The following is a 23,405-nucleotide window of genomic DNA, read 5'->3' as shown; positions in this document are numbered from 1 at the left end:
AAAGAAAGAAAGAAAGAAAGAAAGAAAGAAAGAAAGAAAGAAAGAAAAAAAGAGAAAGAAAGAAAGAAAGGGTATAGATGAAAGCTGGAGTGTTGGCTCAGTGGTTAAGGGCAGGAGATGCTATTCCAGAGAATCCAGGTTTCTGCTTCAGTTCTCAACACCCAAATGGCAGTTCAAAAACATCTATAACTCCAGTTCTGGGGGACCTGATGTGCTTTTCTGGCCTCTTTGGGTGCCAGACACTCACATACCTGCAGGCAAAACACTCACACACACATAAAATCAAATTTAAAATCTGTAATATACAGATGAGGACTAAAGGTAGGCAGTAGAGTGTTTCTCTATCATGCATTTTACCCTGGGTCAATTTCCAGCTTACATAAAACCAGGCTTTTCAAATGCCTTTAATCCCAGCACTTGGGAAGAAGGCAGAGTCAGTTTGAGGCCAGCCTGGTCTACAGCATGAGTTCCGGGACAGCCAGGGCTACACAGAGAAACCACCACCAACAACCTCCAAAGAACAAATAAAACAAAACAAACAAAAAACCTCAACAAACAAAAATCAAAACAAAAAACAGTCAGGCTATTGTTGTTAATTCAAGTTTTCAGTACGTAGTGGAAGCTAGATAACAGGTCTATCTGTACCCCACTCAGTGACAATTCATGCGTTCACTTTGCCCACCATTAGGGGGCACCCAACACCATCAGGAACTGTTTTCAGATTTTAGGGGAGAAGGGGCCTTGCACACCCATCTTCTAAGTCTTCAGGAGACAGGACACAAGGGCTAGAGTCCAAAGTCTGAGCAAGAAGAAATGCAGGGTTCAGATCGCTCTCTTTCTTAGGCAGAATTTGTGCACCTGGACTATGTGGTCCCAAACGGAGGTGGTTGGGGATGTGAGGAAGAAAGGAATCTGGGGGGTGGCACCAGGACGGGCTGGGAGCAGAACTGGCCTGGGCAGTGGTTCCCTTTGGCTTGAGTCTGTGGGAAACACTGGACAGAGCGAGGATTGTTCCCCCTTTGTCTCCCCCTCCTAGGCACCCCTAGAGCTTGGCAGCCTCAGTTCTTCCCAGGCCCTTGGACTTGGGAGCCTTCCCAGCGCCCCTCCTTCCTAGTCCCTGTTTTCTACTGGACTCACAGCTGCCCAGCCTCCGAACCTGGGAAAATTGCCCCAGGAGTATTGAAAGACTGGCTGCAAATTTTTGCCAAACAGATTAGGCGAAATCCAGGCCATGAGTCCTCTGCGGGACCAACAACACCACCTATGGGACACGGGAGTGAGGGGCACAGACCTGTCCTCCGACCTCATAGGAGGACCTGGGCAGGCTTCGTGTAAGACCCTACCTTGTATAAACAAAAAGAACAAAGAAATGAAACACATAGCAATGTTAAAATCATCAAAATGGTTTCAACTATTGCCCTTTTTTTTTTTTTTTCGACACGGGGTCCTTCTGTTTTGCCTCACCTGTCTTGGAATTTGCTCTATAGACCAAGCTGGGTTCCAAGATCTGCCTGCCTCTGCTTCCCAGGTACCGGGATCATGGATGTGTACCACCAAGCCCAATACCATCGGTTTATTGTCAGAAGCCACATGAAAGCACGACTGGGTTTTTCTCTGCTGTGTCCTGTTCCTAAAGCTAGCACTTTGTTTGTTTTTGTTTTTGGTAAAACCCATATGGGGTTAATATGTTGAAATTGTCCAAGAACCTAAGTTTCAGTGTGTTATCCTCCTGGGGCCCTGGCAACCTTAGCGTCAATTTCCTAACTTTAGCAGGGCTTTGTGAGCACCAACTAGCCTCTCCTCTGTGCCAGGCACCTTTTTGGACAACTCATTCCCACGCCCTTTCTGTTTTTCTGTACTCTGGCTTGAACTGAGGCCCCTCACACAGGCCGAGCAGGAGCCCTAGCCCTCTTATTACTGTGTGTACATGCGCAAGCACACACAGCACACATGTGGAGGCCAGAGGACCACTTGTGGAGTGGGGCTCCCTTCCCACCTTTTTGTGTGTTCTGTACTCACTGAGCCACCTAGTCCGTGCTGGTTTTGTTTGTCTGTTTTTGGGACAAGGTCTGATGTAGTCCAGGCTGGTTTCGTTCATTATGCTCAGAGTCACCTTGAGCTCCTGATTCCCCTGCCTCCACCCCAGGACTTTGGGAGTGTTCTGCTATAGGCTCCGGCTGCTACACCTGGGTAGTTCAGAGGGGTTGAAAGGTATATACTGAGCAGATAGCTGTGGCGCCTTACCCCAGCACTCAGGAGGCAGAGGCAAACTGATCTCTGACAGTTCCAAGCCAGCCCGGTCTACAGAGTGAGTTCCATGACAGCGAGGCTACCCAGAGAAACACTGTCTGGTAAAACAAAAACAACAGCAACAACAAAAAACTTATTTTTAAGGGCTGGAGAGTTGGCCTAGCAGTTAAGAGCACTGCCTGCTCTTCCAGAGGACCCGGGTTCAGTTCCCAGCACCCACAGCAGTTCACTCCTGTCCACAACCCCAGTTCAGAGGATCTGACACCCTCACAAAGAGAGACAAGCCGGCAAAACACCAATGCACATGAAATTTAAAAACAATAAAAACAATTATTTTCAAGTTATGTGTATATACTGTTTGTTTTGAGCAGATCTTACTCTGCCACCCAGGATGGCCTCAAAAATACTGCTGTATTAAAGAAAGAAAGAAAGAAAGAAAGAAAGAAAGAAAGAAAGAAAGAAAGAAGGAAGCAGGGTGTAGTGGCACTGGGGAGGCAGGAGCAGGAGGAAATCTATGTGAGCTCGAGGCCAGCCTGGTTTAAATAGTGATTTCCAGGACAGTCAGGGCTCCGTAGAGAAACCCTGTCTTAAAAAAATTAAAATTGGGGGCTGCAGAGATGGCTCAGTGGTTAAGAGTGCTGTCTGCTCTTCCTAAAGGATCCAGGTTCAATTCCCAGCACCCACATGGCAGTTCACAACTGTCTGTAATGCCAATTTCAAGGGATCTGACACCTTCACAATAAATGCACATTAAAAAATAAATTAATTAAAATTAAAATTAAGCCAGGCATACGCCCTTGATCCTAGCACTCTGAGAGGCAGAGGCAGGGAGATATCTGTGAGTTCGAGGCCAGCCTGGTCTACAAAGCAAGTCCAGAACAGCCAAGGCTACACATAGAAACTCTGTCTCAAGACAATTAAAAAGTAAAAACAAACGTAATTTTTTATTTAAGTTTACTTTTTATAATTTATTCACTTTAAATCCCGATTGTAGCCCCCTCCCTCAAAATAAATGTAATTTTATTTTCTTTTTAATAACTTATTTAATTTTATTTTATGTGCATTAGTGTGAAGGTGTCAGATCCCTTGGGATTGGAGTTACAGACAGTTGTGAGCTGCCATGTGGGGGCTGGGAATTGAACCCCGGTCCTTTGGAAGGGCAGACAGTGCTCTTAACCACTGAGCCATCTCTCCAGCCTCATAAACGTAATTTTAAAAGAAAACTAAAACTCGCTATGTAGTCTAAGCTAGACTTAGAATTGCTATGATCCTCCTGCCTCAGGTCTCAAGGGCTAGGCTTACAGGTGTGAACTGCCTGTCTAGTATTTACTTTTCTTTCCGATGGACCAGGTTTTGTGTTAAAGCCACAGACTTACGGGTGCTCACCAAATGCTTGTAATGCAGGATGCTAACTCTCTTGTCATAAAACCACACCGATCAAATGTTGATGAGATTCCGTAGACCCTTCACTTCGGCTCTGGGGGCCTCAGAAAAGGAACCACGCCAAAGTCAATGAACCTGGATCAATTTATTCTTTCACTGGAAGAATTCAGTCTACAGGTCAGAGCAGGAGGACAGGGCTGCTGGGACAGGGGGATGTAAGGCCATCCTGATCAGGTGATGAGAGCGAAGAGGTCGAGGGCCAGGTTCTCCCTTCCTCTGACTTGGGGTTTGCATGACATTATTCTCCCTTTAGGAGAAGGAGGAGCTGGTCCGTAAAAATGCCCGCGTAAGTGCTCATGGCCGCAGAGCTTTTGCTGTACGTGTCCCTGGAGAAAAAGCACAGTGGGGTTGGAAAGAAGAGCCTGGAAGCTGGAGCCCTGGGCCTAAGGGAGAAAAGCTAGGGTTTGGACATCTGCATTTGAGAGAAGAGAGATGTGGCCCAATCTTCCTTGGTCTGAGGAAGGAAGTCTGGAATCTGGACCCTAGGCAGGGAGGAGGGCTGGATTCTAAACTGCTGGGACTGGGAAAAGAGAGTTAAACCTAACCCTGTAGATCTGAGAGAGCAGGGCTTAGACCTGGACCTATCTGAGGGAGGAGCCTGCACCCCTAGACTGGAGAGAGGAGAGCTGGGCCTGGACCCTTAGGTCTGAGGGAGAAGGGCCTAGACGAGGACGCTGTCTTTGCTCGGCAGGACGCACCTGAGTTTCTCATCCACAGTGGTCAGGAATTTGCTGCTGTACAGGCCTTGGGCAGCCTCCTTGGCAGAGTCCCAGTAACGGTAAAGAGACTGCTGCACCTTGTCCAGCAGAGCTGGGCTGCCCGGATCATCTTCAGGGGTTGCCTGGACCTCTGAGGGAGCATGATGGTTAGACTGGTTGCACTGAGGTGTCCTTGGGTGAGTGAACGTGGGTGAGGAAGAAGACGGGATGGCAGAGGAAGGCGGGGCAATGCCTGAGAGTCACCCAACCCTTCCTCCCTGAGCCCTCACCACCACCTTGAGGCCCCACTCACCACATCCCAGCACCAGGAGGACGAGGAACACAGCCAGGAGGAACCGAGATCCCATACTGTCTGTGACCGGGAGCACTGAGGACGGTGTTGTGGCAGGCAGCAGAACTCCGGGGCAGTGCACTGCTAGGGTCCTGGTCTCCAGGGCTGGGCGGGCACCCTGCTCTCTCCCGATTCCTGCCCAATAAGGATTTGAAACAATTCAGATGAGGGCTCTTCTGAAATTCTATTCCAGAGGCTCGCTTTCTTTTCTTTCTTTCTTTCTTTCTTTCTTTCTTTCTTTCTTTCTTTCTTTCTTTCTTTCTTTCTTTCTTTCTTTCTTTCTTTACTTATTGTGGGGGTCAGGGGTAACCACACAAGGTCTCCCTATATATAGCCCTAGTTGGCCTGGAGCTTACTATGTAAGACCAGGCTGGCCTCGAACTCAGAGAGCTGCCTGTCTTGGCCTCTCAAATACTGGGGTTGGTGGTGTGTGGGACCATACCTGGTCCTGTGTGTGTGTGTGTGTGTGTGAAGCCAGGCATAGTGGTATATGATTTTGATCCCAGCACTCAGGAGGCAGAGGCAGGTGAATCTCTATGAGTTCAAGGCCAGCCTGGTCTACATAGTGAGTTCTATGACAGCCTGAGCTGTATCAGGTGATGCCCTGTCTGGAAACAAAACTACAATAATAAAATAAGTGTATTTGGGTGTTTTACCTGAATGTATATAAGTGCAGTGAGTGTGTGCCTAGAGGCCAGAAAAAGGATTGGGTCACCTGAACCTGGAATGAGAGATGTCTGTGAGTCACCTTCTGAGAACCAAACCCAACTCTTCCTCTTCTTTTTTCTTACAGGGTTTCTCTGTGTAGTCCTGGTTGTCCTGGGACTTGATCTGTAGACCAGGCTGGACTGGTCAGAGAGCCACCTGCTTCCACCTCCCAAGTGCTGGATTAAAGGAGTGCACCACCACACCAAGCTAAAACCCCAAGTCTTCTACAAGAGCAACAAATGCTCTTAACCACGGAGTCATGTCTCCAGGCCCCACGTTTGTTTTTCTGTTTTGTTTTAAACACAAAGTCTTATATAGCCCAGGCCGGCCTCAAACTGACTTGAACTCCTGATCCTCCTGCCTTCACCAGATATTTGTGCCTCTAGTGTCTAGGTTCTTTTTATTTTGTATTGTTTTGCCTTGTTTCGAGACAGGGTTCCTTTGTAGCCTTGGCTGTGCTGCCTCCCTGAGCTGCTGGGATGAAAGGTGTGCGTGACCGCAGCCAGTTATGTCCTCAGATTCTTGAGCCCACTGCTGCTTTGTTCACTCGCCCTCTCCCATTTGCTGAGGGTTGTATAGCCAGAACACAAAATAACCATCCTTTGGGATGAGAAACTGAGACAGCAAGAGGCTGAAATGCAGTCAGGCGCGGTGGCGCAGGCCTGTAATCCTGGCACTAGCGCTCAGGGAGGCAAAGGCAGGCGGATCTCTGTGAGTTTGAGGCCAGCCTGGTCTACAGTGTGAGCCCAGGACAGCCAAGGCCACACAGAGAAATCCTGTCTCGAAAAACCAAAAACATAAAAACAAAAATAGATGTTGAAATACAGGTGGGAGAAATGAGGGTTCAGTAGTTGAGATCATTAACTGCCCTTCCAGAGGACCTGAGTTCAAGTCCCAGTACCTATAGGGCGGCTCGGCAACCGTTTGTCTCTAAGTCTAGTCCTAGGGGATCCAATGTGCTCTTCTGGTGTCTGCAGGGAGCCAAGCACGAACATGGTACATAAGCATCCATGCAGGCAAAACATCCATACACACAAAATAAATAAACAAAAGATGTTTTCAAAAGAGGTAGAGCTCAAACCTGGGAGAAGGGCCAAGTTAAACAAATAGACCACAAATCTAAACTCCACAGTTTTAGTCGGGCGCATGAGAGCATGCCTGGTCAGGCTGAGGGAAGAGAAGCAGAAGTTCAGGGCTAGCCTGGGCTGCAGAGCGAGACCCTCTCTCAAAAAATGGAAGGAAGGAAGAAAAAAAGAAATAAAGACAGAAAAAAGCCTTTCAGTTTCATGATTCCAAGACAGACATCTAGGGCAGATCTAAGGCGGATCCTCCTGTAGTTTCTGACTTAGGAATCTCTACCCCTGACGCTCTTCCCCGCACCCTTTGGTCCACCTCTTACCTGAACGTAACAGACAGAATGGGACTGAGCTCACTAGCTCAGTGGGCTGGCAGGCTTTATAGCTCCAGAGGGGCCCCCTCCTTCCATATCAGGCAGCTCCTCTGTCCTAGGACAAAGTCCTGGCCAACAGAGCCACGGGGGGGGGGGGGGGGGGGGGGGTTGGGTGGCAGGCCTGGAAGGGCAGTGGCCAGGGACGTTCACTGCCAGGTTTCCACAGGGAAGCCCCACTTTGAAAAGCCACCCAAAAACTGGGCAGAGCTGCAACCTCAAGCTCTTTCAAGAGGCTGAGGCAGGAGGATCAAGAATTGAGTGAGTCCAAGAGCCACTGGTCAATTTAGCAAGATTTTTACCTAAAAATGAAAAGGCTTTGTTTTGGTTTTATCCACACAGGGTCTCATATAGCTCAGGCTACCCCGGAACTCTCTGTGAGGTTGAGGCTGTCCTTGAGCTCCTGATCTCCCAGGTACTGGGATTACAGTACCTCCATGCTCAGCCTAGTCTACAGAGAGAGTTCCAGGATAGCCAAAGCTACACAGAGAAACCCTGTCTGGAGAAGAACAAGAGAGAGAGAGAGAGATCTGGGAATCTGACCCATCCTGTAGAGGAGCCTGCTACTAATACTGATGAACTGGGTTCAGGCTCCCAAGCGAAAGGACAGAACAGACTCCTGAGAGTTGCCTTCTCACCCGTATATGTACGAACGGCACATGCACACACATACGAATAAATCCATGTAATACTTAGCAGTCCTTAGCCTTAACCATTCAGCTATCCAGTCATCCCCTAAATAAAGGTAATTTTAAAAGAGGGCTGGGTATGTGGCTCAGTGATAGGGTACTTAGCTGGCTTGTGTGAGGCCCTGGGTTCGATCCCTAGACCACTGTCTCTCCCAGAAGAAAGACAACCCCCCAGTTCCTGAGAGACATAGGTGGGCTTGGGTATTGTGGAGGGGTTTTTCGATTTGTGGAACCCACTTGGAATAGGGTGTATTCTAGGAAGAGAGGGACACTGTGAGGATGTGGGTCAGGTGACCCGTAACTGGCCTCCTGAATCCGAGCTGGCGCCTGGAAGTCTCCAGTTCACTTCCAGCCGGAACCATGGGGGGAGGGAAAAGGTTATCTCTGTGGCCCCTTCCCCTAAAGCTTTCCTCGCGCCCTCCCCAGCCAGGTGACAGTCTTTCCACTTATTAACTCCTAGATACGACGGGAGGTTGACCTCTGGCCTCAGGAAGGACTACGCGGCCGGTGACACAGATAAGAACAAACACCTTTATTACGGGTGCCAGGGGAGGGAGATGTGGAGCCCTTTAACCCTGAGTCTGGTCCCTGCAGAGCAGCCGGGGACACAGGCTGTGGGTCTTGTTTAGGAGGTGGTCTCTGGAGTTCTGCAGCCAGGCTTGAGTGCGGGGACCCAGGTCTTTCAGGTGATCTTCATAGTAGGTCTGCACAAAGCCCTGGACAGCTCCAGGGCCCCTGTGGAAAGGGGACATCTTAGTTGGCAATCCAGATACCACAAGGGTATGGCTCATTTACTTCTGAACTCCCTCGGACTCAAGACTCCAGACTCTTCTCGGTCTTCCCTCAGATCTGGGGGGCCAGGCCCAGCCCTCCTCCCTCAGAGCCATGGGTTCAGGCCCCAGCCCTCCTCCCTCAGAGCCATGGGTTCAGGCCCCAGCCCTCCTCCCTCAGACCCGGGGACCCAGGCCCAGCCCTCCACGCAGACCCAGGGGTCCAGCCATAGGCTGTCTCCCCTCTAATTCTGGGGTCTCCTCCCAGCTGAGCACCAGAACTCTCACCAGAACCACCGCCATTTGTCCCTGGTCTTGGTCACAAATGGCTCCACTATCTTCATCACCCTGGCCTTTACCAGGCTCCAGCGGCTGTTCTCAGGGCTAGGTGTGGGGTCCAGGCTTTCTGAAGGTGTGGGTGCTGGGGGAAACCACAGAGGCTCAGCTTGAGTGGGCCGGGTCTTGGAACCCTATTCCTCTCTCCCCGAATGTTACTCCTCTAGACAGGTGTGCCCACCTTTGTATCTAGACACCCATGTCACCCCTCAACATAGGCCACATCTGACTTCACCTGTCCTAGACTCAGTTTCCCTCCTGTAAATAGGCACAGGGACCTTGTTTGGTTTGAAGGTTATTGTGCCATCGGGGAGCAAGTGACCAGGAAAGTGCCTTGTATGCACGTTGCGCAACCTTGCCTGTCCTGGGTTTACCAGCCCCCCTACACCATGGCCTTCACTCCCACCATCTGATCTTCTCCTCTTCCCCACTGACCATCCCTCCCTTGTCTCTCTGTCTCCTGAGATTTTCTGGCTCAGTCTGGAACCCCCCTTCCCACCTGGTGCCTCTCTCTAACCACTTAGCCCTTCAGCCCAAGGATGGCCCCTGACCCAGAAGTAGCTGCTGCCTCCCAGTTCTTCACACAGAATCAGCTGCCCCCTCCGTACACAGAGCAGAAAAAGCTGTAATTCACCCTCTCCCGGGGACAATGTTCCTGGCTGTTTTCAGTCCCTTTTGGACACAGTTCTCTTCCCTGCATACACACACACACACACACACACACACACACACACACACACACCCCTCTCGTTCCAGCACCCACACGCCTAGGTAGAGACTCACCCACAGATACTAGCCAACGTACAAATATACATGTGCATGCTTGTGTTGTTTCTTTTGACCTGTTTCGAATATTTATTGTTATCATGTGTACATGTTCCTGTCTGTGTGGCCATGTAAAGGAATGCGCTGCCTGGACTTTGGTCAAAGGTGTCGAATTCCCTAAAGCTGGGGTGGCAGGCAGTTGTGAGCTCGGGAACCAAACTCCTGTCCTGTGCAAGAGCAGTAACCAGCTTTATCCCTGAGTCTCTCTCTCTCTCTTTCTCTGTGTATGTGTGTGTGTGTGTGTGTGTGTGTGTGTGTGTGTGTGTGTGTGTTCAATGAGACACGGTTCCTGTATTCCTGGCTGGCCTCTCGAAGAGCAGATGACTTCTGACCTCAAACTGCTGCTCTCCTTTGACCCCACCTACTACGTGGAGGGCTGAGGAGTGTGTGAGCCCACGCCAGGTTTGTGTCGGCAGGGCTGGACCCCGGGCTTTGTGCACGCTGGCTAAGGCACTCTGCCAGCTGAGCTTGTCCCAGGCTTGTCCTGAAGCGTCCTCGGTGGCTGAGGCCAGCTTGAGCTCCTCATCCTCTTGCCTCCCCCTCCCAACTCGCTGGGTTCCAGGCATGTGCCACCACACCCAGGCTCATGCACTCTAGTTCAGCAAGTTTCACGTCACAGGCTGCCATAAGCCTCACCTATGACTTCACCTCTCTCAGACAGTTTCCTGTTCTGTGAAAGGAGCACTAAGCTAAGAGTATGGGTGGCGCCTGCCAGGCCACCAGCACTGTCTATGGGAGATGAATGTATATTTTAAGACAGGGTCTCACCTTTAACTTACTGTGGAGACCAGGCTGGCCTCAAACTCACGGAGGTCCACCTGCCGCTGCCTCCTGAGTGCTGGGATTTTCATGAGGATGAGGGCTTTGCTTGTATGTATGTGTGTGTACCTGGTGCCCACAGAGGTCGAAGGGGATGTGGAACCCCCTGGAACCCGAACTATAGATGGTTGTGAGCCATCATTTGGGTGCTGGGAATTGAACATGGGCCATCCACAAGAAGAGCCAGTGCTCTTAACCACTGAGGAATCTTGCCTGCCCAGGTTTCTTTCTTTCTTTCTCTCTTTCTCTCTTTCTTTCTTTCTTTTTTCTTTCTCCCTGTCTCTCTCTTTCTTTTTCTTTTTTTTTTTTTTGAGACAGGGATTCTCTGTGTAGTCCTGGCTGTCCTGGACCTCTCTCTGTAGACCAGGCTGGCCTGGACACAGAGATCTACCTGTCTCTGCCTCTGAGTGCAGGATTAAAGGTGTGTGCCACCACTGCCTGCCTTCCAAACTTTTTTCTTTACTTAAGGAGTCTTGTTATGTACCTCATCCTGGCCGTACCCTCTTGCCTCAGTGTCCCCAGTTTGGGAATTTAGCATGTGCCTTTAGACATGGTTCCTTAGATGACTGTATTTTAATTGATAGATTTTAATGGTAATGGATGTTGACTGCCTGCTTGGCAGGTGTTATGCCACTAAGATATAGCCCGAGGCCGTTCTGTCCGAAAATTTAAAAAAAAAAAAAGTGTATTTATGTGTCTGTAATACGTGTTTCTGTGTGTGAGGTCCTCATGTGTGTCCCACAGCCCTCACATGGAGGTCAAGGACAAGCTAACGAGGCTGTTCTCTGCACCTCGTGGGTTCCAGGACCAAACTCAGGTCTCTAGGCTTTCATGGCACGTGCTGTACCCACCGAATCATCTCACTGGTCCCCATTTTCTGTAATCTTTAAAACCGAGTGTCACTAAACTGTCAGGGGGACCCCCAACCTGCAATCCTCCTGCCTCAGCCTTTGTGTAATTAGGATTATAGACCCCCAACCAGCACACTCTTCTCATGAGAAGAAATCTTAAATGCATGAACAAAATACAGATCTCTGTGTGAGCACACACGCAGAAACAGCTTCCCCTGCAGCCACACACTTGGGACTTTCAGACCCATTTCCTGTAGAGAGCACACACACAGGTGCCCACCCAGGAGCCATTGCACATCTGTGATTCTAGTGCTCAAAAGGTAGAATCCCAGAAGATCAGGAGTTCAAGGCCATTGTTGGCTACACAGCAAATTGGAGACCAGCCTAAGCTACCTTGGACCCTGTCTCATAAAACCAAACAAAACAGAAACCGCCAACAGCAACAAATCCACAAATAAACAGTATCAAACAATAGCAACAAAAGCATACTGTGCCCATGGTGCCACATAGATCCTTGTCACAACTGCAGCTGGGACCAAAGGACTGACTGTAAGGCTTTGCTTTGAGGAATTCTTGCCTTGTATGCACAAGGCCCAGAGTTCGATCCCCAGCACCACACAAGCCAGGCGTGAGGGGGCAAGGATGGGAGGCAGGGGTTTTCAAAATTCAAGATCATCCTTGGCTCTATCTTTGGATAGTCTCCAAAGAACAAAACAAAACAAGCCTGTGGTATCTGGAGGCCCTGTGTTCCTGCCCACTGTGTGTGTGTGTGTGTGTGTGTGTGTGTGCGCGCGCGCGTTGCACTCACCTTACATGGCTACTGACTCATTTGATTAAAGCCACAGTCACCCCCACCCAGAGAACCCCACCTCCAGCAGCCCCCAACTCCTCACCTACAAAACAGGCCAGGAGCAGCAAGGAAAGGCAGAGTGAGGGCAGGACCCACAGTCTGTATCTCAGCGGGGACATTTCTGGGTCCCTCTGTCCCTTTGTCTCTCGGTACTCTACTCTCCACCCTAGGGAAGAGACAGGCAACACTGGAAAGGGTCCTCCCCTTGTCACCTCCCCACTCTCCTTGGCAGGACTTCAAAGAGATGGATGGATCTGGTGACATCGACAGTCAAAGGCCATGCCCGCCCTTGTCTGCCTCCCTCTTTCGTACCCTCCCGGGATGATGCTCTGTCCTCACAGAAGCGTCAACACTCATGCCACACTCTACCAGAATTTTCCTGGACTCAGTTTCTTCCTTTGGGAATTAAGACCATAATCTATACTTGAGAAATTGGTGTGTGTGAGGGGTTCATTCTGTTTTATTTTGAGACAGGGTCGAATGTAGCCAAGGCTGGCCCGGAACTCATTATGGCCAAGAATGGCCTAGACTCTCTATCCTCCCCCATGCCACCACGCCCGGTCTTCTTTCTACTTTTTATTTTGTAGCAAGGCCTCACTAAGTAGGCCAAGCAGGCCCTGAAATGGTGCTCCTCTTTGCCTCTGCCTCTGGAATAACTGTGATTACAGGCTTCTTCCCACACCGTGTGTGGCTTGCGTTGTGAGTTCTTTTTTTCTTCTTCTTTTACTTTTTTCTGTGTTTTCCTTGGCTGTTCAGGACTTCCTTTTGTAGAGCAGGCTTGCCTCGATCTCACAGAGATCTGTCTGCTTCTGCCTCTCTGAGTGCTGGGATTATAGGCATGCGATCTACAGTTTCAAGAATAAACTACATTAATGGGAAAAAAATTAATTTAACTATGTTCCATGCAAGATTTGGGAATTTTACCAAATAAATATTTAAATATGACCTACTCGTCTGAAGGTGAAGTGTAACTGTGTACCCCACGGCTCCCTGTTTCTTTTGTTTGTTGTTTACTGAAACATTTTCTCAGGGCAACCTGGACCGGCCTTGAATTTCTGATGCTCCTGCCTCTACCTGCCCGGTGTTGGGATCACAGGCAATGCCCACGTGCCCAGGACACTTTGTTTTTACAAAGCAAATCTCTTGATGGAATCTTACCTGCAGCCAGAGTAACCCTGCCCCAGACGCCTGAGGAAGGCTGACCCATCATCATGGGATGCTCATCTCCTGTCTATTTCTCGCTGACAGTTAGAAAAAAAAATCTCCCAGAGCTGCTGTTTGTCACCACCAAACATTTTAGGAATAGACTCTGGGCCTGGTTGCACAATCATGTAAATGTACCCAACACTGCTGACCCAGACACTCGAAAGTGGCTGAAATGGTAAATTTTATTTTCTGTGGTTTGTTTAGCACAAAACGGCAAGCCATACATAGACTCCCCGTGCCTTGTCATGAAAACAACGTCTTGCTGGACATGGTTGTGGTGGCACACTCCTGGGACCCCAGGGTTTGAGAAGTTGAAGCGGGAGTTTCAGCATGGGTGTCCTAGCAAGACCCTGCTTTCCACACATGCAGGCAAGATGTAGAGTTTACAGCCAAACTCCACCTCTTTTCGGCATTGAGACCTGCTACAGTTTCCTTAACCTCCGTGGGCTGATTACTTCACACTAAAATGTGATGGGTTGATTATCGTTACCCAGCTTGAGACAATACAGAGCATCAGAACAGGGCCACCACAGTTAACTAACTGTAAGTTGCTATCTATTTATTCAGTTTTGAAACAGAAATTTTAAGCCGAGTGTGGGAACATAGGCCTTTAATCCCAGCACTCGGGAGGCACAGGCAGGTGGATCTCTGTGAGTTTGAGGCCAGCCTGGTCTACAGAGTGAGTTCCAGGACAACCAGGGCTACACAGAGAAACCCTATCTCGAAAAAGAGAAAAACATAAAAAAACAACAAAAACAAGATTTTATAGCTAGGTATGGTGGTACAGGCCTTTAGTCCCAGAGCACAGAAAGCAGAGGCAGGCTGGGCACAGTGGTACATGCCTGTAATCCCAGCACTTAGGGAGGCAGAGGCAGGCAGATCTCTGTGAGTCTGAGGCCAGCCTGGTCTACAAATCGAGTCCTGAACAAAACAAAAAACAAAAAAAAAAAAAAAAAAAAAAAAAAAAGCAAACAGAGGCAGGAGGAGGATAGCTATAAATGACCATAGCAGTCTTCTTTATTTATTTTGGTTTTTATTATTTTACTTTTGATTTTTGAGACAAGGTATCTCTGTGTAGCTAGGCACTTACTTGTTAAACAGGGGCTCTCTTCTTGTAGCCCTGAGTGCCTGGAACTGTGATCACCTTGTGTCTGCCTTCCAAGTGCTTGGGATCATTGGTCTTAGCCACCACACCAAATTTCATGAATGTTAGCAAGTACTCCACCAACTGAGTCCAAGGATGATGATCTTTATTTGGCCTGTGCTTCCTTACACACACACACACACACACACACACACACACACACACACACAAACTCATGCACGCACGCACGCACGCACGCACACGCACACACAGTGCTCAAAGCCAGAGGGAATGACTTTGATATTCTCCACAAATTAGAGATGTTTTCCCCACTGTTGGGAATTGAACCCAGGGTTTGTGTTTGAGCACAAACCACTGAGCCACACCCCCAGCCCCTCACTGGGGGATTCTAGGCAGAGGCTCTACCACTGAGCCACACCCCAGCCCCTCACTGGGGGATTCTAGGCAGGGGCTCTACCACTGAGCCACACCCTCAGCCCCTCACTGGGGGATTCTAGGCAGGGGCTCTACCACTGAGCCACACCACAGCCCCTACCTGGGGGACTCCTTTCTTCCTTCTTTTCTCCTTTTTGAGACTGGGTCTTGCTATATACTTCCTACATAGACCAGAGATCCACCTGCCTTTTCCTCCCAAGTGGTGTGATTAAAGGTGTGTGCCATCACTTCTAGCTTATACAGAGATAATTTAAAAACAAAAACAAACTTTTTTATTGCAGTTACTTATTTTGTGTGTGAGTGAGTGTGCATGTTCCATGAATGTGGGGAGGTCAGAGGGCAACTTGCCTGAGTTGGTGCTCTAGGTCCTGGGGGGTCAAACACAAACTCAAGCACCTTGATCAGATGGGATGGAGAGATGGTTCAGTGGTTAGGGGCACACACTACTGTTGCAGAGGCCCAGGGTTCAGTTCCAGCATCCACAGCAGGCACTTCCCAGCTGTCTATACCTCCAGCTCCCAGAGGGTTGCACAGGTACAGCACGTTCACAGCATATATGTAATTAATTTTATTAATTTGTCAGTTAACATTTTATTAGTTTTTCAAAACCGGGTTTATTTGTGTAGCCTTGGCTGTCCTGGAACTCACTCTGTAGACCAGGCTGGCCTGGAAACCAGAGATCTGCCTGCTGCTTGCCTCCTAAGTGCTGGGATTAAAGGCTTTTGCCACCACCACTCAGCTACGTAATTAGTTTTTATTTTCTTTTAATATTTAATTTTTTATTTGCAACAGCCTCGTGTAGCTTAGGCTAGCCTCAAACTCGGATGATGGTGAATTGTGAGTCTTTCTGCCTCTGTCTCCCAAGTCCTGGGATTACAGACTTCTGCCACTGTGCCTGGCTTTATGCAATGCTAGAGGTGGAACATGGGACTTCACGTGTGCTCTACCCCCTGAGCCTCATCCTCAGTCCCTCACTCTTTCACTCCAGATTTCCCTTTCAGAGCCCGAGCATCCAGCTTGAGGGGTAAGCATTTGGAGGCCCTTGGAAGACTAGTGAAAAAGAGTGAGGGTATGAGAACTCAGCAGTAAGAGGCAGGATTTTCAATCACAACCAAGAGAGGAGCAGAGTCACCTTGGAGGTTGAGGCAGGAGGATCATCATGAGCTTGAGAGCAGCCTGGTTACAGTGTGACTGTCTCAAAAAGGAAAAAAGAGAGCTAAGAGGAGAGTTACTGTTTGTTTGCTGGCACGCTTGAAGGATGCTCCCCAGTCTTCAGACAGACCAGGGTGTCAGGGTCACCAGCCTGTCCCACTCTCCTCACTGATCTCCTTCTTTCTCCTCCCATCCCCCTCCCTGGCACATTTGCTTTTCAGTTGCCCCGGGTGTCCTCCCAGCCTGTCCCTGTCCCCAGGCTTAGCAAACATTGCAGGCAGCACACAGCAAACAGCCCACAGCCACCTGACTTTGGCTTAAGGGCAGAGGACAGAGACCTTCCCCAAACCCAGCCCCCCTACCTTAGCCTCCCTCTTGGACTGTGGGGTTTGCATGGGGAAGGTTATCGGCTGTCCCAGCCTGGTGAAACAGGGAAAGGTTCAGACATGACCACCAACTACTGCCTCAGTTTCCTCATATGTGAAAATAGTTGTAGACATCTGCCTAGAATCCCCCAGTGAGGGGCTGGACATGTGGCTCAGTGGCAGAAGTCCTGCCCAGCATGTGTCGGCCCTGGTGTTTTGTGGGGACACATTGTATTAAGGCAGGCCTAGGGCCAAGCAATGGTGCCACAGTCTTTACTACCAGGATTTGGGAGGCAGAGGCAGGTGGATCTCTGAGTTTGAGGCCAGCCTGGTCTACAGATCAAGTTCTAGGACTACACATTGAACCCCTGTCTCCAAAAAGAAGAGGAGGAGGAGGGGAAAACAGGCTTAGCATGGTGGCACATACCTACAACCACAACACTCAGGAGCCTGAGAAGGCTAAGGCAGGATGGTCTTGAGTGAGGCTTGCCTGGTATCTAAAGCCATCCTGAGCCAGTAACTGAAACCCCTTCTCAAGAAACCAAAAAACAAACAAACAAACAAAAAACCCAAAGCCCCCCCCACCAAAGATGTAAATTAAGCAACCATTGCTTCAAGCTACATTATTCAACTCTGGCGCTGTGGTCCCCTGTTGCTAGGCAGGTGACAACAGTCTTGGCCCTATTATCTGGGGACTCACGGTAATAGTTCCCAGAAGGTAGCCAGCTAGAGTCTGCAAAGCTGCCATGGAAAAATGCCTGCCAGCCTGGGGTCTGGGAGGGCTTCCTGGAAAACGGGACATGGGCAACTTTGGTATATGAGCACCATGTCTGTCTTTTTGTTCCCTCCTATGCCTTCCCCCATCCCTGCCACTCTATTTCCTAGTCCTTTCCATTACACATACAGCTCAAGGAGTGCCTACGCTGCACTGAAAAATCAAACCCAGCCTTTGGTCACATCAAGCCACGAGAGTGTGAACCAGCCATAAAGACAAACCAGGCATTTGGTCTAGCTCCCTGCTGGCTGTGTGACCCTGCGCCTGTAACTTTACCCCTCTGGGCCTCAGTGGATAGGGATCTTAAGAAGAGTCTGTGGGGAATCATAAAGCGGAAACTATGCAGACCGGGACAGAGCTGGAGAGAGGACTCAGAAGTTAGAGCGCTTGCTGCAGCTCCAGAGCATGCAGGGTCAAACTCCAGCAGCCACAGGCAGCTCCAGACCTCTTCTGTGGGTACTACACACGAGTGGTGCTCGCGAGCGCGCGCGCGCGCACACACACACACACACACACACACACACACATGCGCGCACACACGCGCACACACGCGCACACGAACGCAAGCAAAACAGTCAGACACATAAAATAAATAACAAACACGCTGATTCAGTCCCAGCCCAAAGCACTTCCAGGAGCACTTGTTCTCCATAGGTTTTTAATTATTGTGCGGTGAGGAGGGGCCTGGCAGGTCGTGGGTGTCCTCACGGGGAGGTAGCCTTCTGGGCATCTAGGCAAACGTGGCTTTTAATTTATCCTTCGCTTTGCCGAATACCTCTGAAAACCAGGCCCTTCAGAGAGAGAGATGGGGACAGGGTCAGTGTTTACCCAACGGTCCGAGGGGAGGGGTCCAGACCTCTCCTTCCTGCTCCCTTTTGGTTTCTTTCTTTCATCTCCACCCACACTGTCTGTGGATGAAAATCCTGGGTTGAGTGTCAGTGTCTGCCTCAGTTTCCTCACATAGACGAAGGTGTGTGTGTGTGTGTGTGTGTGTGTGTGTGTGTGTGTGCGCGCGCGCGTGTGTTGGGACAGGGTCTCATGTAGCCCAGGCTGGCCTTGATATGTAGCCCAGGATGACCTTGAACCTCCAATCCTCCTGCCTGCACCTTCCTAATGCTGGGGTAACAGTTTTATACCTTTTTCTGTGCTGCTAGAGGACCAAACCCTGGGCTTCGTGCGTTCGAGGCAAACACTCCACCAACCGAGCCACGTCTCTAGCCAGATCGGAGCCTCGTGAGCCCAAAAGTCAAATAACTTCATTTTGACCTGGCTTTCAAGGCCAGCCCCGTATGAGAGGTAGGTGGTTAGCAGGTGTGCGCAGAGGACAAAGGACAGCCTCCGGCGCTCTTCGGGCACCATCTGCCTGGAGGAGGCTTGGGCGGCTAGCCCCAGGGACCTTGCCTGTGCCGACCTCCCTGTGCCTACCTCCCCATCTGTGGGGTGAAACTCATGCGCCGCTGAACTTCCCTTACACATCTTTGTTTTTTGAGACAGGATTTCTCTGTGTAGCCCTGTCTGTCCTGGACTCGTTGGGTAGACCAGGCTGGCCCCAAACTCACAGCAATCTGCCTGCCTCTGCCTCCTGAGAGCCAAGACTAAAGGTGTGTGCCACCACATTGCCCTTACGCATTTTTTAACATGTATTTTTAAAGTAGACATTTTGTTCATGCCTGGGTGCCTCCGGAGGCCAGGAGAGGACATCGGAGCCCCGGAGCTGCAGTTACAGGCTGTACGGGCCTCCTGACATGAGTGCACCTGCTCTTAACTACTGCGCCCCAGGACTGACTGTTTAAAAATACGGATTCAGGACATCCAATTCAGGTCCTCACAGGCATTTTACGCACTGCGTGATCTTCTCCCTCCATCTTCTTGTTTTTAGTTTGTTTGTTTTTTTTTAATCTTGTTTGTTTTATTTTGCTGGGAATAAAAGCGTGTGCCACCACACCCCACAAGGCTTGCCATCTCTTGCTCCTCCCTTCTCTAGCCTATGCTTGCCCAAGCTGTCATCCCTCTTTCTTGGCCTCTCTCCTTGGCCCACATTATTTTCCTTGTATGGAAGGCCGTTCTCTCTTGCCTGTGGATCTCTCTGCCTCAGGGCCATTGCACTTTCCCTTCACATGAAACTTTCTTGCCAAGTTTAGGCCTGGCTGGATAATTTGTAAACACACCCAGACCTCACTTTAAATGAATGATTTGTCCCCTTGCCAAAAGGAACAGAAATTGGCTAACCAACCTGTTTACCACACACCAGGTGCCTCTGGTGCCTCTTCACTTCCCCCTCAAAGCCACCCCCTCCTTTTTGTTTTTCTTTTGAGGCAGATTCTTGCCTTGTAGCCAAGGCTACAGGACTCAAACTCCTGATTCTCCTCCCTCACCCTTCCAATTTGCTGGAGCCATTTTTGTTGTTGTTGTTGTTGTTGTTTGAGACAGCTTTTCTCTGGGTGGCCCTGTTGTTCTGGAACTCACTCTGTAGACCAGGCTAGTTTAGAACTCACAGAGACCCCCCTGCCTCTGCCTCTGAGTGCTGGGATAAAGGCGTGATCTTCGCCTAGCATCCCCTAGCCTCTGTGTGGCTAATCTGAACTGCAGAGCCTAAACCAGGCACAGCTCCCACTATGACCCCGCCCCAACTTTCCTATATTTTTTCTGTGACCTGGAGATTCAAGTTCATGCATGTCCTTCTTAAGAGCACACAGGAAAAGCCTGTTCAGGCTCTTTTCTAGCTTGTCAGCCACTAAGCTTGGCCCTTCACTGCCAGCTGGAAACACCCTCTAACAGGTGGCCAGGAGTTCCACTGCCTATCCGGACACTCCAAGCACCTTGAGACCTACGATTGGTCATGAGATCTATGATTGGCTCAGGGACAGTGCCAAAAACTCCTCTTGTGCTCAGTTTCCCCATTGGCTTTTCCGCTAGGGTTTTCACAAGACCCCCATCCCCCCAGAACCCCGCCCGTGCCCTGAAAAGGTCCTAACCGTGTCTTGGTCAAAATTTCCTTCTCTTTGATATGTTCAATGGCTGCCCTAGCCTTGTCTTCCAAAGCGCTCCCAAACGCCTTCAGTTTATCTGGTAAACTCTCGAATGTGCTGGCCAAGTCGGGGGCCGCCTGGGCAGGGGGTGGGCCTGCAAGGAGAGGTTTGCAAGCAAATCCGTTAGCATGGGGGAGGGTATCGGACACTTGTTTTTTTTACCTCACTGTCCACCTCCACCATCTATGCCCCGCCCCTCCTAAGGAGATCAGCCAGTCACAGAGGGGTCTGTAACATCACCTGTAGCTGGGGCTCTTTTGAGTAGACTTGCCTCCCCCAATACCCACCTTAACAGAAAAGTAAGCCACCAGCCAGGTAGGTTGGGGACGTTCCGAGGGAAGTGGTGGAATGGTGGCCCAGAGAGGGACCTCGGAGCTCTCCCTCCAGGGTCCTCTAAGTCTGGACGGCGGGCCCACGACCGACCAGCTTCTCATTTCCAAGCCTCCTTCTTACCTTCCAAAGCCATGGCCACAACCACAATCAGGACAGGAAGTGAGATGAGGAGCCTCATGGTGACTGGAGGGGCACCTGGAGGGAGACACGGGTGGGGCACATCACTAGCACCCACCACCACCACCGTGACCCCACCACCCCGGTCTCTTAGGAGGATGAGAGGAACCGGGGGTCACTTTTCCACACACTAACCTGGATCTAAGGATCTGTCAGGAGGACGACAGGGCTGGGAGGATCCTGCACAGTGGTTTAACAGGTTGAGGAGGGGGCGGAGCAGGCCGATCGCCCTTCCCCTGAGCCTCCCCTTTGCCTCTGTGTCTACCTACTTTTTTTTGGACTTGGGATCTTCGGTTGAACTGGAACTGAACACCTGATCTTCCTGCCTCTGCCTCTCTAGTGAGTGCTGGGATTACAGGAGTGCACCACAAGTGGCCCATCCTCTGCCATGCCAGTGGGTACTGGGTGCCAGGTCCTGGTGCCCAGATCCATCCTTTAGGCCTAGGGCTTGTCACTGGTCAGCATCCTCCCTCCCTCCCAAATAGCATTGCTCTTCCTCCAGCCTTGGCCCCTCTGCCCACTCAGGGAGTACATGGTCTCACCTTCTCTCTAAGGCTGTCCTATCTTAGGGGACTTAGAAACAACTCTCCAACCTCCAAATCTCGCCCCTGGCTCCCATCCTCAAGTTACCGTTTCTTTTCCCTTTCCTTGTCCACACGTATCAGCTGACTGTCTATCCAGGGTGCTGGCATCTGGCTGCATTCTCCCTTCAACAACAGTGCCTTTGCATCTGGGCACCCCAGGCCTCCTTGGATGCCCTCTGGGGTCTTAACTTGACACCCCTCATCTCTTTTCTTTAGGACTTGCCTCTTCAGCTAGTCAAAAGTGCAGAGCCTCTCAGTTTGAAAAACTCCACAGTGCCCCCCAACCGGCACAAACCCATTCCCTGCTCCTGAAAACACTATTAGCTCTTGTTGGGCCTCCCAGGCCCCTCCTGGCCCCAAGCCTGCCTCCCCACCCCCTCCCTCCACCACATCCTTTCCCTGAGGCTGGAGTCCAAGGCCTTTCCCTCCCCCAGAGCTGCCACTGACCGGCAGTGACCCCCTGGCAGCCGGTGGCTATGGGCCCTAGACTCTAGGTTGCCTGGCCTGGTGCCCCTGAAGCCCACGTGTCAGCTCTAGGGAGGGGGACACAACAGGGGGATGGTTGTGAAAGGGGTGGAAGAGACTCGACCCTGGCTGTGTTGCAACATCTCTGGGGCCAGCTCACAGCTTCCAGTCCCTGTGGGCGCCAGGCCTGACCCTCCTGCTTCCTGAACGGAGTCCTGCTCAGTCCTCAAGCACCCATCTGCATAGAAGAGATTTCTCCCCTTCCACATTGCTGCTTCCAGTTTCCTCCTCTTCTTAGCAGCAGGGGCCACCCGAGCCACAGGTAGGGCAATGGAAGACTGCTAAGGGCATCCAGCTACCAGTCATTCAACTCGCATTTGTTTGTTTTTTAAAGGGTTTCTCTGTGTAGCCCTGGCTGTCCTGGACTCACTCTGTAGACCAGGCTGGCCTCAAACTCACAGAGAGCCACCTGCCACCTGTCTCTTAAATGCTGGGATCAAAGGCGCATGACACGACCGCCTGGCTTTCAACTCCGATCCTTACACTCCAAGCTTTGATTTTCCGTACGGTCAGCCCAACACTCTATGGTTCCCCTCACAATTCTTGTTCTCTAATGTCTTTCTATGGTCCCTGTCTACCTCTGGGTCTGACTGGGGTCATGGGGAATGGGGTTCCTCCTTTGCTCAGAAGTCTCTGCGCTTTGGAAGTACACCTTTGCCTGTAATCCCATCACTTGGGAGGTAGAGGTGGGAAGGCCAGGGGTTCAAGGATAGCCTAGGCTAGATAGTGAGGTGGAGGCCAGCCTGGCCGCCCCAAGATCCTGACTCAAAAATCAACAAGAACAAAAAGGGTGAAGGAAGATGTGGTTCAGTCGGTTGAACACTTGCCTAGCACGCAGGAAAGCCTGGATGCAGTCTGGAGCACCACACAAAACTGGGAATTATAGCTGGGCTCACTGGCACACTCAGGGAGGCAGAGGCTGGCAGATCTCTCTAAGTTTCAGGCCAGCCTGGTTACAAAGTGAGTCCAGGATAGCAAAGGCTACACAGAGAAATCCTGTCTCTAAAAACAAAACAAACAAAACCCCTAAACTGGGAGTTATGCGTGTGCCTGCCTACCCAGCACCTAGGACTTTGAGGCAGGAAGGTCAGGTGTTCAAGGTCATCCTTGGCTATACATTGAGCTAGCTAAAGAATAGTTCTGGGTACACAAGCCTTTGCTTCAAACAAAACCAAAATCTCTCTGTAGAACACAAACTTAAGCCCTCAGCTAGGCCTGGTGACACAAACCTGTAAGTCCAGCATTTGGGGCTGAGGCAGGATACAGTGTTCAAGGCCAGCCTGGCTCAAATAACATCAGAAGAACTCAGGTCTTCAGTGGGAGATATGCCTGCTGTGCCTCCCTCATTTTGATAGTTGAGATTCTGAGGCCCTGATCCTAGCCCCTGGGCATGAAATGCAGCTGCCTCCTGCCTTGCTGCACTGGCCCTTCCTCTCACCGGGCCAGTGAATCATCTGTGGGCGTGGTGCCTTCCTCCAGATAATGCTGAGCTTGGTGCCAGGAAAAGCTCCTGGCTCAGGATGTGCGAGAGGCCATTGGGGCCTGAAGCCCTGGTCTGACCCAAGAGACAGCTTCTCAAGGCCTGGCCTTGTCCCTGTTGGTGGGAGCCCTGCTGGCTTCCTGAGAACTGAGGGGTTGGGAGGGGAAGGCAGCCAGGGGCTGTCCAGCCTCTACCACAGCC

General features: G+C 50.6%; 3 protein-coding genes across 6 annotated transcripts; all 3 read right to left on the bottom strand.

Annotated features, from left to right (window-relative positions):
* Positions 1–3,759: 3,759 nt before the first annotated feature.
* On the bottom strand, positions 3,760–6,970 carry Apoc2 (apolipoprotein C2). Of its 2 annotated transcripts, none has more exons than XM_055615434.1 (4): positions 6,851–6,970; positions 4,705–4,878; positions 4,392–4,542; positions 3,760–4,019 (listed from the first exon to the last, which is right to left on the bottom strand). In XM_055615434.1, exons 2-4 carry the CDS (start codon positions 4,757–4,759, stop codon positions 3,932–3,934), a joined length of 294 nt encoding a protein of 97 aa, XP_055471409.1. In that variant the 5' UTR covers positions 4,760–4,878; positions 6,851–6,970; the 3' UTR covers positions 3,760–3,931. The 2 variants fall into 2 exon arrangements, with proteins under 2 accessions (XP_055471409.1, XP_055471408.1); XM_055615433.1 differs by lacking the exon at positions 6,851–6,970 and adding an exon at positions 5,400–5,459.
* A 1,134-nt stretch (positions 6,971–8,104) lies between these two features.
* On the bottom strand, positions 8,105–13,293 carry Apoc4 (apolipoprotein C4). The gene is made up of 4 exons (XM_055615432.1): positions 13,197–13,293; positions 12,082–12,204; positions 8,646–8,778; positions 8,105–8,322 (listed from the first exon to the last, which is right to left on the bottom strand). Exons 1-4 carry the CDS (start codon positions 13,249–13,251, stop codon positions 8,157–8,159), a joined length of 477 nt encoding a protein of 158 aa, XP_055471407.1. The 5' UTR covers positions 13,252–13,293; the 3' UTR covers positions 8,105–8,156.
* Positions 13,294–17,717: 4,424 nt separating this feature from the next.
* Apoc1 (apolipoprotein C1) lies at positions 17,718–22,977 on the bottom strand. 3 transcript variants are annotated; one of them, XM_055615430.1, is made up of 4 exons: positions 22,954–22,977; positions 20,559–20,633; positions 20,052–20,199; positions 17,718–17,867 (listed from the first exon to the last, which is right to left on the bottom strand). In XM_055615430.1, exons 2-4 carry the CDS (start codon positions 20,614–20,616, stop codon positions 17,807–17,809), a joined length of 267 nt encoding a protein of 88 aa, XP_055471405.1. In that variant the 5' UTR covers positions 20,617–20,633; positions 22,954–22,977; the 3' UTR covers positions 17,718–17,806. The 3 variants fall into 3 exon arrangements, with proteins under 3 accessions (XP_055471405.1, XP_055471406.1, XP_055471404.1); XM_055615431.1 differs by lacking the exon at positions 22,954–22,977 and adding an exon at positions 21,246–21,269; XM_055615429.1 differs by lacking the exon at positions 22,954–22,977 and adding an exon at positions 20,751–20,812.
* Positions 22,978–23,405: the final 428 nt, after the last annotated feature.

This window comes from Psammomys obesus, unplaced genomic scaffold (genome assembly GCF_907164565.1).
Source record: "Psammomys obesus unplaced genomic scaffold, mPsaObe1.curated_primary_1811, whole genome shotgun sequence".
NCBI classification, from domain to species: Eukaryota; Metazoa; Chordata; class Mammalia; order Rodentia; family Muridae; genus Psammomys; species Psammomys obesus.
Note: the sequence above shows the minus strand (reverse complement) of the source record. Positions and strands in the feature narration are given on the sequence as shown.